General features: G+C 38.7%; 1 protein-coding gene across 4 annotated transcripts in view; it reads left to right on the top strand.

The window, feature by feature from the left end:
• LOC128022109 (ERC protein 2-like) overlaps nt 1–16,602 on the top strand; it is a 70,599-nt gene that overhangs the window by 4,280 nt on the left and 49,717 nt on the right. For all 4 annotated transcript variants that reach the window (XM_052609357.1, XM_052609358.1, XM_052609359.1 and 1 more), the window contains exon 2: nt 693–1,420. In XM_052609357.1, the coding sequence (XP_052465317.1) occupies nt 767–1,420 (654 nt within the window). In that variant the 5' untranslated portion in view covers nt 693–766. The remainder of the gene's footprint in view (nt 1–692; nt 1,421–16,602) is intronic.

Consider the following 16,602-nt stretch of genomic DNA (forward strand, 5'->3'; position numbering starts at 1 on the left):
TAAAATTACTGTAAAAAATCTTGGCATTCGGGTGAAGCCCTTTCCTTTTTGCCCACTGTTTGTCCAGTATGGTGTACTATATATGGTATCTGTCCGGATGGCAAGATGAAGGCTGGACGTGTCCTTTTTTAATCTGGCATGGAAGTGTACAGATGACCAGGCCATCTGCAGTCTGGCTCATTGAAAGTCAGCATAAATGTACATTTCTCACTCTCTCTCTCCCTCACACGCCCGTGAATGCCCACACATCCTCACATTTCAAACCAGTGAAAACAGGTGCGCTCTCCTCCATCATCTCAGTAACTGTTACCATAGCAACCCTCTCCACAGCATCAGCGTCATCCCTGTGAGCAGCAAGTGGTCCCCACCTCTGAGAAAAACTGCGGGGCTCTTTTCATTTTGACTCATCTTTCTGATGAATAGATGGATAGGCGTTATCCTCAACTCAGCTCAGGCAGAAATTTAAAGGAAGTTATGTTGTCTCTGAATTGAAAGGAGATGCAATGTTTCATGATGCTTTGCAACATCCACAGGAACTTAATATGTTTTTGCATTTTGATTAGCTCTAGACTGTTGTGAATGAAAGCGAAGAATTGTTCCAGACAAAACACAAGCCGCTTTATTGCAGCCATTTTGAAGTGTTTGACTGCATTTTGAAGTGTGCGACTTTTCCCTTTTCTTCTCTTCTCTAGGATGCAGTAAACACCCTTGTCAATCCGTGAAGGGGCTTTTCTTACGGACTCTCGGTGTAACAGAACCTTGGGAGATGTATGGCAGTGCGCGCGCCGTCAGTCACATGGAGGGCAGCCCTGCTCGCTCCCCGCGGCTGCCCCGCTCTCCTCGGTTGGGCCACCGTCGAGTCAACACTGGCAGTTCAAGCGGCAAGACCTTATCCATGGAGAACATCCAGTCCCTCAATGCTGCCTACGCAACATCTGGCCCAATGTACCTAAGTGACCATGAAGCCATCGGCTCCACTGCTACTTACCCTAAAGGCACCATGACGCTCGGTCGGGCCACGAGTCGAGCGATGTACGGTGGTCGTGTCACCGCCATGGGCAGCACCCCTAATATCACAACTGTGGGACTCCCACACGCAGACCTACTGTCTTATGGCGACCTGGGCTCACTGTCAATGCTCCACCACCAGGGGACGCCGTCGGCCCTGCTGCGACAGGCGGTCAGGGGTGGTGGAGGTGAACTTTTGGAGCTCCAGGCACAGCTACGGGACATGCAAAGGGAAAACGAGCTACTTCGGAGGGAGTTGGACCTGAAGGACAGCAAGCTTGGCTCTTCCACAAACAGCATCAAGAGCTTCTGGAGCCCCGAGCTGAAGAAAGAACGCGTGATGAGGAAAGAGGAGGCAGCGCGCACTTCTATCCTTAAAGAACAGATGCGGGTGACCCACGAGGAGAATCAGGTTAGGATGATTGCCTTACCTCACATGCAAAATGACAAGGATCTATGCTTGAGTAAAAATAAAGGTTCTTCAGAGGATATTTCTAGAACTTCTTTCAATTAAGACTCTTGGCTACATGAGATCCTGTATGGTTCTTTAGAGAAAATGTTCCATTCACTGAGCAAAAGCCCTCTGGGGTTTTGTTTGTAGTAGTAGTACATTGATAACTTTCCAAGGAATTATAAAACTGAAGAATGTTCTCTAATTATGTCAGGTTTTGGAACCTTTATTTTTATGATGTAGAATAGATTATGGCATTTAGATAATTTATTGTCTACTTATAGGGCTTTTGATAAGCTTAGCAAGTAGAGTTTGATGTACACTTCTGTTCAAAAGTCAGTAAGGTTTTTTTTAAGAAAATATTTTTAATCAGGGAAGACACATTAAATGTTTTTTTATTAAAGTAAATAAATAAAATTAATAATTAAATAAAGAAGGCAGTAAAGACTGATGTTAGTTAAATTCTGTTCTTTGAATCCTAAGAAAAATGTATCACTATTTCCCTAAAAAATAATAAGCAGCACAACTGTTGTCAACATTGATAATAAATAAAAAAGTATATATTTCTTTAGCACCAAATCAGCATATCAAAAAAATAAATAAAAGAATAAATAAAAAAACAAATCCAAAAATGTTGGCTTTTCTCTCACAGAATTAAATGACATTTAAAATATAATAAAATAGAAAACAGTTATTTAAAACTGTATTAATATTTCAATTTTTTTCTGTTTTTACTGTATTTTTGACCAATTAAATGTAGCCTTGGTGAGTGTAAGAGACTTTTTAAAAAGACAATTTCAATAACATAAAAAATAAAATAAAAAATCAGACAGACACCAAACTTTTGAACAGTAGCGTATGTTATTAAATTAAAAAAAAAAAATGTTAACCCAAAAATAAAACTGTCATTGTTTAAACACCCTCATGTTGGTCAATCTGAATGATTAGGGCCCGAGCACCGAGGTGCGAGGACCCTCTTGTATCTGCTTTGTTTTTTATTAGGGCCCGAGCACCGATGGTGTGAGGACCCTATTGGAATTGCTCCGTTTATTATTATTATTATTATTATTATTATTCTTCTCCGAAATGAATCGCATTTTTGAGGGCCTAAACATGCTCGAAAAGTCATGAAACTTTGCACACACCTCCGAACTGGTGAAAATTTACGTCTGATATGGGTTTCAGAAGTGGGTGTGGCAAAATGGCTCAACAGCGCCACCTATACACGTTCAACGGTGTGCGCCTCGAGCTAGGTTTCATGTACATGTATGAAAATCGGTATACACATGTAACTCTCCAATACCTACAAAAAAGTCTCTTGGAGCAAAATCCGAAACCCAACAGGAAGTCGGTTATTTCTAATATTATGAGCAAATTTTGTGTCATTTTTGTCATTTCCATGCCTTGTATTTTAACGAACTCCTCCTAGAGATTCATTCAGATCAACACCAAATTTGGTATGCCTAATCTAAAGGCCTTTGCGATGTTAAATTGCGAAGCTTTTGAGTTTTCGTTGAAGGGCCTGTGTGTGGCGGCCTGGCGAATTTCGATGATTCGCCATGAAACAGGAAATTGCTATAACTCAGACATACAATGACCAATCTGCCCCAAACTTCACATGTTTGATGAGACTCCTGTCCTGAACAGTTTGACACGACCATATTCAGTTATAGTCATAGCGCCACCTATTGGCAACAGGAAGTGACATATTTTACGCTGCGACAAACTACTCCTAGAAATTTTTGACATCAATGTCTTTTTTGTGGTCAGTCTAATCTAAAGGCCTCTGTGATGTTAAATTGTGAAGATCTTGAGTTTTCGTTAAAGGGCGTGTCCATGACGGCGTGACAAAGTTCGATGTCTTGCCATGGGAATAAAATATGTTATAACTCAGACATAAAATGTCCGATCTTCCCCAAACTTCACATGTGTGATAAGAGTCTTGGCCTGAACACATCTGAAGGCCATTATTCCAATGGGTGTGGCAAAATGGCTCAATAGCGCCACCTATACACATTCAACGGAGTGTGCCTCGAGCTATGTACCACGTACATGTACAAAAATCGGTACATATATGTAACAGTCCAATACCTACAAAAAAGTCTCTTGGTACGAAATCCGAATCCCAACAGGAAGTCGGTTATTTAGAATTTTCTCTGCAAAATTGGCGCTCTTTTTGCCATTTTCAGGGGTTGTACTTTAACGAACTCCTCCTAGAGATTTATTCAGATCAACAGCAAACTTGGTCAGTTAAATCTAAAGGCCTTTATGATGTTAAATTGCGAAGATCTTGAGGTTTCGTTAAAGGGCGTGTCCATGGCGGCCTTACAAATTTCGATGTTTTGCCATGAAAAAGGAAGTTGCTGTAACTCAGTCATACAATGTCCAATCTGCCCCAAACTTCAAATGTTAGACAAGACTTCTGCCCTTAACAGATCTACATGCCCATATTCAGTTATAGTCATAGCGCCACCTGCTGGCAACAGGAAGTGACATGTTTTACACTGTAACTCAGACATACAATGTCCAATCTGCCCCAAACTTCACATGTTAGATAAGACTTCTGCCCTTAACAGATCTACATGCCCATATTCAGTTATAGTCATAGCGCCACCTGCTGGCAACAGTAAGTGACATGTTTTACGCTGCGACAAACTACTCCTAGAAATAGTATTACATTAATGTTTTTTTTGTGGTCAGTCTAATCTAAAGGCCTGTGAAATGCTAAATTATGGAGATCTTGTTTTTTTTTTTTAAAGGGCGTGTCCATGGCGTCATGACAAAATTTGCTGTCTCGCCACAGTAAAGGAAGTTGTTGTAACTCAGGCATAAAATGTTCGATCTTCCCCAAACTTTACATGTTTGGTAAGAGTCCTGCCCTGAACACAACTGAAGGCCAATATTCCATTATAATGATAGCGCCACCTGCTGGCAACAGGAAGATTGGCACATATATGGAATAACTTTGATATATTCCACTCATATTTATGAGTTTAAATGCATATTTCTCACCGCTCACCTATTTACTAAAGCCACTCGCTGCCGGTGAGCCCGGGTGCGAGGGCCCGTTCATCGCTGCTTGCAGCTTTAATTAGGGCTCAAGCCTGGAGGGCGAGAGCCCTATTGTTTTCCTTAGGATTATTTTTTTTTTTTTTTTTTTTTTTTTTTATTCTTCTAATTTTTTTCTAAGGTTTCGGGGGCTTTTGGGGTCCTTAACATGCTCAAAAACTCTTGAAAATTGGCACACACCTTGGAACCTGCGGCCATTAGGGCCGGGCAGAGTCTGATACACGGGCGTGGCACAGGGGCTCTACAGCGCCCCCTGTAGTACCGAGGGCCATATATCATGCATACTTGCACGTATACATATGAAACTTGGTACATATATATAACTCATCAAACCAAACAACTTTCACACTGCATGTCATAAGCTCCGCCCAACAGGAAGTTGGCTATTTAGGGTTTTATGAAAAACACATGCTCTGGAATTTGATATACTCCTCTGAGGAACTCCACCCGTTCACCACAAAACTCGGTGAACACGATCTCAAGACATTGGGGATGCTAAATTGCGAAGAGATTTTTGATATCTCGAACGGTTTGCCCGTGGCGAGGCGTTGAAATTATGGCGAGAAATGAGAAACAGGAAATGTATAATAACATCCACATACATTTGCCGAATTTGATTAAACTTAATTGGTTTGTTCGTTGTATGATACCGATCGTATATATGTGACTTTTAGGAGTCAAAGTTATAGCGCCACCAACTGGCAGCAGGAAGTGAATCATTTTCAGAACGCTTTGAATTCAGCATCTTATTTTTACTTGATTTGCTTCAAACTTCATCAGAATAATGACAAAACACGGCCGAAGACAATCTGTCATGGGGATATTTATATCTAATATAGTGTTGCCATGGCAACGTGTCAAACTTGAATGTTCTGTTCTGGTGATTTTTAGGCAGATAACTAGCTCAGATTTACATGAAACTCGAAACAGATATCAGTATTAAAGATAGCTAGACCATGGCAAAAGCTTTTAAAAGGGCGTGGAAGAGGCACTCTATAGCGCCACCTTTTGTCAAAAGTGGGGGGATTAGTTTTAGCTACAGACACCAAACTTGGTACATAAATTGTTCTTATCAAGACGGACAACTTTCTAATTCGCAGTCATAAGCTACGACCAACAGGAAGTTGGCTATTTTGACTTGAATATGGAGTTTTGGGAATTTTCTTTTGTGAATTAATGCATACTCCTCCCAGGGGAAGTACACTATACACACCAAACTTTGTCTACATTAAGAAAAACCATTGAGGAACTTAAATTGCGAACGGATTTTGGTTAGCTTGAACGGTTTTGTCGTGGTGAATTTTTGAAATGACAGTAAAAAGGGAAACATTAATTGTCTTGTATGTTTAAATTGCAGCTTTCAAACACTTCAAAGCATTTTTTCATACAAAGATCAAATCATTCTGAGGAAATATGCATAGTTTCACGACTTTACAACACTGTATGGATAAAAGAAAATTAAAAAACTGTCAGACTTCTCAACTTACATGATCTCACTCTGGCCACCCTGTCTGTGTGAGGGAAGGGAGGGGGAGAGGGAGGGGGAGTGTGAGGGGGTTGGTGACTGTGACAGTGTGTGTGGACTGTAGGGAGGGGCTGTCTGGCAGAGAGAGAGCGAGAGAGACCTAATCATCCCTTTAATAATCAGAAGAAAAAAAAATCTGTATTTTAAATTGTTATTGTTTTTGTTGTTGCTAATGGTGGTGTTTTTTCCTTTCATTACAGGTTAAGAAATCTCTTAGGCCTATCCTTTTCTGACAGTTTTAGGGATTTAAAAACATCCTAAGAACCCTAATTTGTGCTGCAAATAATAATTTCAAACTCATTTGATACTGACCTATGACAACCTGTGACGTGACATGACATTTATTAATCTCATGGATGTAACAGTAAAACTCTTCAACTGACAGATAAAGCTGCAATGCAAGCAAAACTATTTCACAAATGCTTATAGGTCATTAAAATCATTACAAAACACTAATACATTATTTAAGGATTTGGTAACACTGTAAAATAATGTCTAATTTGTTAACATTAGAATATGCAATGGTAACACTTTATAATAATTGCACTCATTAGCTAAGCATTAGTAAATAGTTCATGATTATAAAGCCTTTTCCCTTAATAATAGTCATTATTAAGCAGTAATACATCTATAAATAAATTGTTCTTGGTTTAAAAGCACATATATTACAAAGGAGATTAAAGTCTCAGTTGTCTTATAAAATAAATAAATAAACACAACCCAGTTTGATTCAGAATTCAGAAATATTTATTTCAAGATGCAATAAAAGGAAACTGTACACTTGAATAGCTTTTATGCGATTCTTGAAGGATTAGCATCACCTCCTCTTGTAAGATGGTTTGAGGAATATATCTTCGAGATTGTACCGCCGCTCCCTATATGCATAGTATGCAGTCTTCGTAGGGCACCAACTCCCAGAGGGGGCACCATCCCAGTTGCTCAAAAAAACAAAAAAAAACATGCGCCATTCTCCCATCCACGCTCGCGACCGCTCACACCTCATGTTTGCGGCTGAATGTTCGTAATTGATGGATGGACATCTATGCCTGGGTATAGGACATCAGCAATCCGGCACAGAGAAAAGAAAACTAAAGAAAATAAAACAGGCATAAAGTTGTCTTGACATTGGACTTTCTAGAGTCTCAAATTTAGGGCCGGTCTCTAAAGTTACATGTGATATTGTTATACACTTTTCTAACGTCAGTAGCATTTGAAGAGAATGACTTACAGTCATAAAAACAACTGTAATTGTTCATCTAGGTGACAGCTATAATGCACAATTAAATTGAATGTTTGATATTTATTACAACAAACTGTAAGTCATATGTAAATTATGCTACTTTTTCACATGGGCTCAAATGCAAATTTGAAGCTCAATAGCATTTGAGAAGAAAGACTTGCAGTCATAAAACAATTGTAATGTGTTCATATAGGTGTCAGCTACAATGCACACCTTATACATTTTTTATAAATATTAAAATAAAGTGTTACTAAAGTTATATATATTGTTCTGTGTATGTGATTTCAAAGTCTAGATTGGTCGGATTAACCCTTAAACTGCCGCATCCCTTAAAACTTGATTGTCAGAGGGTTACTGTAAATGCTTATGCCCGCTGGGCACAGTTATCCTGATGCCACCGGGGTGGCGTTGCACTGATGGCTTGAGCCCGACATCGCTGCTTGCAGCTATATTTAGGGCCCGAGCACCGAGGTGCGAGGACCCTCTTGTATCTGCTTTGTTTTTTATTAGGGCCCGAGCACCGAGGTGCGAGGACCCTCTTGTATCTGCTTTGTTTTTTATTATTATTATTCTTCTTCTTCTTCTTCTTCTTCTTCTCCCGAATGAATCGCATTTTTGAGGGCTTTAACATGCTCAAAAAGTCATGAAACTTTGCACACTCGTCAAACCTGGTGAAAATTTTCGTCTGATATAGGATTCAGAAGAGGGTGTGGCAAAATGGCTCGACAGCGCCACCTATACCAAGAAAATCAACAGCCTTCCAGCTATGTTTCACGTACATTCACGAAAATTGGCACACATATGTAACACACCAATACCTACAAAAAAGACTCTTGGAGCGACATTCTAAACCCAACAGGAAATCGGTTATTTTTAATTTTATGAGCATATTTTGTGTAATTTTGGTCATTTCCATGTGTTGTATTTTAACGAACTCCTCCTAGAGAGTTCTTCAAATCAACACCAAATTTGGTATGCCTAATCTAAAGGCCTTTGCGATGTAAAATTGCGAAGATCCTGACTTTTCGTTGAAGGGCGTGTCCGTGGCGGCCTGGCGAATTTCGATGATTCGCCATGAAAAATGAAGTTGCTATAACTCACACATACAATGACCAATCTGCCCCAAACTTCACATGTTTGATGAGACTCCGAACCTGAACAGATTGACATGCCCATATTCAGTTATAGTCATAGCGCCACCTATTGGCAACAGGAAGTGACATATTTTATGCTGCGACGAACTACTCCTAGAAATTTTATGACATCAATGTCTTTTTTGTGGTCAGTCTAATCTAAAGGCCTGTGCGATGTTCAGTTGTGAAGATCTTGAGTTTTCGTTAAAAGGCTTGTTCATGGCGCCGCGACGAAGTTCGATGTCTCGCCATGCGAATAAAAGATGTTATAACTCAGGCATAAGATGTCCGATCTTCCCCAAACTTCACATGTGTGATAAGAGTCCTGGCCTGAACAGATCTTCAGGCCAATATTCCACCGGGTGTGGCAAAATGGCTCTATAGCGCCACCTATACACTTTCAACGGAGTGCGCCTCGAGCTATGTTTCACGTACATGTACAAAAATTGGTACACACATGTAACACTCCAATACCTACAAAAAAGTCTCTTGGTACGAAATCCGGATCCCAACAGGAAGTCGGTTATTTTGAATTTTCCCTTCAAAATTGCTGTTGTTTTTGCCATTTTCAGGGGTTGTACTTTAACGAACTCCTCCTAGAGATTTATTCAGATCAACATCAAACTTGGTCAGTGTAATCTAAAGCCCTTTGCGATAATAAATTGCGAAGGACTTGAGGTTTCGTTAAAGGGCGGGTCCATGGCGGCCTGAAAAATTTCGATGTTTCGCCATGAAAAAGGAAGTTGCTGTACCTCAGACATACAATGTCCAATCTGCCCCAAACTTCACATGTTGGATAAGACTCTTGACCTGAACAGATCTACATGCCAATATTCAGTTATAGTAATAGCGCCACCTATTGGCAACAGGAAGTTACATATTTTACACTGCGACAAACTACTCCTAGAAATTTTATGACATCAATGTCTTTTTTGTGGTCAGTCTAATCTAAAGACCTGTGTGATGTTTAGTTGTGAAGATCTTGAGTTTTTGTTAAAAGGTGTGTCCATGGCGCCGTAATGAAGTTCAATGTCTCGCCATGGGAATAAAAGATGTTATAACTCAGGCATAAAATGTCCGATCTTGCCCAAACTTCACTTGTGTGATAAGGGTCCTGGCCTGAACAGATCTGAAGGCCAATATTCCATCGAGTGTGGCAAAATGGCTCAATAGCACCACCTATACACTTTCAACGGAGTGCGTATACACTTTAAACGGAGTGCGCCTTGAGCTATGTTTCACGTACATGTACAAGAATCGGTACACACATGTAACACACCAATATCTACGAAAAAGTCTCTTGGTACGAAGTCCGAATCCCAACAGGAAGTCAGTTATTTGGAATTTTCTCTGCAAAATTAGTGTTGTTTTGGCCATTTTCAGGGGTTGTACTTTAACGAACTCCTCCTAGATATTTATTCAGATCAACACCAAACTTGGTCCGTGTAATCTAAATCCTTTTGCGATCTTAAATTGCGAAGATCTTGAGGTTTCGTTAAAGGGCGTGTCCATGGCGGCCTGACAAATTTCATTGTTTCGCCATGAAATAGGATGTTGTTGTAACTCAGGCATAAAGTGTCCAATCCTCCCCAAACCTCACATGTTCGATAAAAGTCCTGCCCTGAACACATCTGAAGGCCAATATTCCATTATAATGATAGCGCCACCTGCTGGCAACAGGAAGATTGGCACATATATGGAATAAACATTGATATATTCTACTTATATTTATGAGTTTAAACGCATATTTCTCACCGTTCACCTATTAACTAAAGCCACTCGCTGCCGGTGAGCCCGGGTGCGAGGGCCCGTTCATCGCTGCTTGCAGCTTTAATTATTATTATTATTATTATTCTTCTTCTCCAAAATGAATCGGATTTTTGAGGGCCTAAACATGCTCGAAAAGTCATGAAACTTTGCACACACCTCAGAACTGGCGAAAATTTACGTCTGATATGGGTTTCAGAAGTGGGTGTGGCAAAATGGCTCAACAGCGCCACCTATACACGTTCAACGGTGTGCGCCTCGAGCTACGTTTCATGTACATGTATGAAAATCGGTATACACATGTAACTCTCCAATACCTACAAAAAAGTCTCTTGGAGCAAAATCCGAAACCCAACAGGAAGTCGGTTATTACTAATATTATGAGCAAATTTTGTGTCATTTTTGTCATTTCCATGCGTTGTATTTTAACGAACTCCTCCTAGAGATTCATTCAGATCAACACCAAATTTGGTATGCCTAATCTGAAGGCCTTTGCGATGTTAAATTGCGAAGCTTTTGAGTTTTCGTTAATGGGCGTGTCCATGGCAGCCTGGCGAATTTCGATGATTCGCCATGAAACAGGAAGTTGCTATAACTCAGACATACAATGACCAATCTGCCCCAAACTTCACATGTTTGATGAGTCTCCTGACCTGAACAGATTGACATGCCCATATTCAGTTATAGTCATAGCGCCACCTATTGGCAACAGGAAGTGACATATTTTACACTGCGATGAACTACTCCTAGAAATTTTATGACATCAATGTATTTTTTGTGGTCAGTCTAATCTAAAGGCCTGTGCGATGTTAAGTTGTGAAGATCTTGAGTTTTCGTTAAAAGGCGTGTCCATGGCGCCGTCACGAAGTTCGATGTCTCGCCATAGGAATAAAAGATGTTATAACTCAGGCATAAAATGTCCGATCTTCCCCAAACTTCACATGTGTGATAAGAGTCCTGGCCTGAACACATCTGAAGGCCAAAATTCCATCAGGTTTGGCAAAATGGCTCGATAGCGCCACCTATACACTTTCAACAGAGTGCGCCTCAAGCTATGTTTCACGTACATGTACAAAAATCGGTATACACATGTAACACACCAATACCTACAAAAAAGTCTCTTGGTACGAAATCCGAATCCCAACAGGAAGTCGGTTATTTAGAATTTTCTCTGCAAAATTGGCGTTGTTTTTGCCATTTTCAGGGGTTGTACTTTAACGAACTCCTCCTAGAGATTTATTCAGATCAACACCAAACCTGGTCAGTGTAATCTTAAGCCCTTTGCGATGTTAAATTGCGAAGATCTTTAGATTTCGTTAAAGGGTGTGTCCATGGCGGCCTGACAAATTTCGATGTTTCGCCATGAAAAAGGAAGTTGCTGTAACTCAGACATACAATGTCCAATCTGCCCCAAACTTCACATGTTAGATAAAACTTCTGCCCTTAACAGATCTACATGCCCACATTCAGTTATAGTCATAGCGCCACCTATTGGCAACAGGAAGTGATATGTTTTACGCTGTGACAAACTACTCCTAGAAATTTTTTGACATCAATGTCTTTTTTGTGGTCAGTCTAATCTAAAGGCCTGTGCGATGTCAACTTTTGGAGATCTTGAGTTTTTGTTAAAGGGCGTTTCCATGGTGCCATGACAAAATTTGATGTCTTGCCACAGCAAGAGAAGTTGTTGTAACTCAAGCATAAAATGTTCAATCTTCCCCAAACTTCACAAGTTTGATAAGAGTCCTGGCCTGAACACATCTGAAGGCCAATATTCCATTATAATGATAGCGCCACCTGCTGGCAACAGTAAGATTTGCACATATATGGGATATACTTTGATATATTCCACTTATATTTAGGACATTAAATGCATATTTCTCAACGTTCACCTTTTTACTAAAGCCACACGATGGCGGTGAGCCCGGGTGCGAGGGCCCGTTCATCGCTGCTTGCAGCTTTAATTAGGGCTCAAGCCCAAAGGGCGAGAGGCCTATTGTTTTCCTTAGGATTATTTTTTATTATTATTATTATTATTATTATTATTATTATTATTATTATTATTATTTTTTTCCAACGTCTCGGGGGCTTTTGGGGCCCTTAACGTGCTTAAAAAGTCTTGAAAATTGGCACACAGATTGGAACCTGCGGCCATTAGGGCCGGGCAGAGACTGATACACGGGCGTGGCACAGGGGCTCTACAGCGCCCCCTGGAATATGGAGGGCCATATATCATACATTCTTGCTCGTAGACGTATGAAACTCGGTACACATATAAATCTCATCAATCCAAACAACTTTTGTATTGCATATCATAGGCTCCGCCCAACAGGAAGTTGGCTATTTAGGGTTTAGTATTCAAATTTTTCGTCAAAGTTGTGGGGGCTTTTGGGGTCCTTAACATACTCAAAAACTCTTGAAAATTTGCGCACACTTTGGAATCTGTGGCCTTTAGGAGCCTGCAGAGGCTGGGACCCGGGCGTGGCACAGGGGCTCTACGGCGCCCCCTGGAACACAGTCAGAAATGTTGATGTATAGCTCACACATACTTGCACATATTCATATGAAACTCAGTACACATATAGATCTCATCGTGCCGAACAACTTTCGTATTGCATGTCATAGGCTCCACCCAACAGGAAGTCAGCTATTTAGAGTTATGTAAAAAGCGCATGCTCTGGAATTTGAAATACTTGTCATAGGTTTTTTTCTCGATTGCCGCCAAACTCGGTCAACATGATCTCAAGACACTGGGGATGAAAAATTGCCAGGGGATTTTTGATATCTCGAACGGTTTGCTCGTGGCGAGGCGTTGAAATTATGGCGAGAAATTAGAAACAGGAAGTGTCTAATACCATCCACATACATTTCCTGATTTTAATCAAACTTCATCAGATTATTCGTTGTATGATGTCGATCGCATATATGTGACTATTAGGAGTCAAAGTTATAGCGCCACCAACTGGCAGAAGGAAGTGTGTCATTTTCAAAATGATTTGAATTCAGCATCTTATTATTACTCGATTTGCTTCAAACTTCATCAGAATAATGTTAAAACACAGCTGATATAAATCTGCAAGGGGGATATTGATATCTAAAAAATTGTTGCCGTGGCAACATGTCAAACTGGAATACTTCTCAGGTGATTTTGAGGCAAATAACATACTTAGAATTTCACAAAACTCTGAACACACATCAGTATTTCTGATAGGAACTTAAATTGTGAATGGATTTTGGATAGCTTGAATGGTTTTGCCGTGGTGATTTTTTTAAATGACCTTACAAAGGGAATCATTATTGTATTTTTAAATTGCAGCTTCCAAACACGTCAAATAATTTTTTCATACAGATGAAAAAGTCATTCTGAGGAAATATGCATAGTTTCACGACTTTACAACACTGTATGGATAACAGAAAATTAAAAAAACTGTCAGACATCTCATCTCACGCTGTCCCTCTGTTTGAGTATATGTGCTTCAGACTTCCATTGTCTGAGAGAAATTGCGCCCCTACAGGTTCAATTCCCGGACTTTTACTTTCACTTTTAAATCGGTTAAAAATACAAACAAATACTTAGATTTAATTCACACTGACAAGCTAAACCAACATATCTGATTATTACCGGTTCAGGGCTCATGGATAAATTATTTCTGGCCAGAGATACGTGAGAAATAGGAGAGATGAATCACCGCTGTGATCACGAGCGTCTGGAGTAAAGAGCTCAGAGAAAACGAATTTATTCCTGTTTTAAAGCTTTTAAAAATAAATTATTACAGCGATATCACACAATCAACCAATTAGAACACACCAAGAGCTAAATTAAGATGTTTTTGAACTGTTTGTGTGAAAATGAAATATTTGCAGCTGCCTATCTGAAATCACCGCCTCCGATCAGCGCATACAGTGTCGAGCTCAAAACAAACGAATTTATTCTTGTTTAAGAGCTTTTTTAAATAAAATATTACCACAAATGCACACAATAAACCCATTGTAACACAACAAGAGCTAAATGCAGGTGTTTGTGACCTGTTTAAGTGTGCAAGACTATTTGAAAGCGCGACTGGCAGAATAACATATCTCTCGAGCTGCAGGTTTCTGTCTTTCGTCGTACGAACGAACACATCACGGACAAGATTATTTCAAAACACATAATAGCTTGGCGACTATAAACGAAAACAGCCACGTGAACATAAACTGGATCTACTGGATTTGAATATTAAAGTGACCACATTTACCACTTGCTTCTGTCTTCAATTTTAATCTATATAAAAAAGGAAACTCATTCGACTTGGCTGCTTTTTTAATGTGTGCGTATTTATTTATTTATCTTTTTATACATTTTGTATAATTTCATAGTTTGTGTATTACAATTATGAAAACAAAAATAAAATTAGCCACTCACATAGAAATAGCTTAGGCCTTAACCTTTTTCTGACAGTTTTAGGGATTTTTAAAAATCCTAAAAAAACCTTATTTGTGCTGCAAATAATAATTTCAAACTCATTTGATACTGACCTATGACATCCTGTGACATTATATTTATTTGAATTTACATAATCTCATGGATGTAACAGTAAATCTGTTCAGCTCACAGATCAATACTAAGCTGTAATACAAGCAGAACTTTCACAAATGCTTATGAGTCATTTAAGGATTTGATAACACTGTAAAATAATGTCTAATTTGTTAACATTAGCAAATTCATTGATAACACTTTATAATAACTGCACTCATTATTAAATAGTCAGTTCATGCTTTATAAAGCCTTGTCCCAATATTAATAGTCAGTAGTAAGCAGTTTATAAATACAGCTATAAATAGCTTGTCCTTGGTTTATAAGCACATTTATTAAAAATGAGAGTAAGTTATCTTCCTATGAAAAATAAAAGATAAAAATAAACAAACAACAACACAGATTGATACAGAACTCAGAAATTTTATTGTGGATTTATGATAAAGCCTGCAAATGAATTCATACTCCTCCTCATACTACTCCATACTCCTTTTTCAACATGATGCCAATATACTGAGATGTTAAATTGTGAATGGGTTTAGGATAGCTTAAATGGTGTTGCCATAGAGATTTATTAAAGTAACATAAAAAAATACAATAGTTATTTTACTATATCTTTACAATTTTTCATTCTAAATCTTCATAATTTTTTATATAAGTAGAAGTCCTCATTTGAAGGAAGCACAGTAAGTTTCATAGCTTTATCACTTTCAAGAGCCAGCATAAAATTTAAACTATCATAACTTATAAATCAAGCTTGCAATTCTTAGTACCTATAATGGCCACCAGAGGGAGCTATAGGATTACTTTTAAATAATTATTGTAGAAACAAGTATGATTTAAATAATTTATAGAAATCTTTCAAAAAAAAATGAATTGTATATATTTTACTGATAAAATGACCCTCACTTAATTAGAATAACAAGCTGAAGTATTGTGAACTGTATATTAAGAATAATTCTTTATAGGCTTTATGGACAGATAACGTTTTGAGTGACTCTTGAAGGTTCAGCACCACATCTTCTTTTACCACTGTTTAAAGAATTAATCTTACAGAATAGGTGTGAATGAATTTTGGATAGCTTGAATGGTTTTGCCGTGATGTTTTTTGAAATAATAGTAAAAATGGAACCAGTAAATGTCTTTTTATTTTTTTAAAGTGCAGCTTCTAAACACTTTAAAAAAAAAAAAATGTACACATAGAAGACCAGTCATTCTGAGGCATATTTCCTCAGAATGAATGGTCTCATGACCATAGTTTCATGACTATACAACACTATATGGATGATAGAAAATTAAAAAAAAACTATCATACATCTGATGTCACTCAGTCCCACTGTCACTGTGGGTAATGTGTGTGTGTGTGTGTGTTAAGTGAATTAGGTGTGAAACTATCAGGGTGCATTTAGTCTCCAGCGCCAACATTTTACAGAACTGCCACTTTCCTGGAGTCTCCAGAATTACTCGGTGTCGGACTCTGAGAGACTTAAGATTCCAAAAAATGATTTAATTAGAATACCATGAAGTATTGTGAAATACTATATATTAAGTCTTTATATATAGGCTTTATGCACAGATTAGAGTGACTCGTGAAGGACCAGCACCACCTCCTCTTGTTCGATGGTTTGAGGAATATATCTTCCAGAATCCAGGATTAAGATTTAGGAGCTCATTTTTATTCCACCTCCTTTCCTGAAAAGTCTGTCTTGCAGAATTGACTAAAAATTAATCTTCACATTAATTACTAATTATTTTGCAATTCTTTTTGTCAGTTCTTCTTGACCTGCTTTTTTGTTCTTCTTTTCTGACCTCATGACCCAGTCAGTATTTTTTGTACAATGGTCAAGTCTTAACTTATCCATTTCTGTATTGCATTTGTGTTTGATATTTCTCATG

Source organism: Carassius gibelio, chromosome A11, assembly GCF_023724105.1.
Source record: "Carassius gibelio isolate Cgi1373 ecotype wild population from Czech Republic chromosome A11, carGib1.2-hapl.c, whole genome shotgun sequence".
In the NCBI taxonomy this organism is placed as follows: domain Eukaryota; kingdom Metazoa; phylum Chordata; class Actinopteri; order Cypriniformes; family Cyprinidae; genus Carassius; species Carassius gibelio.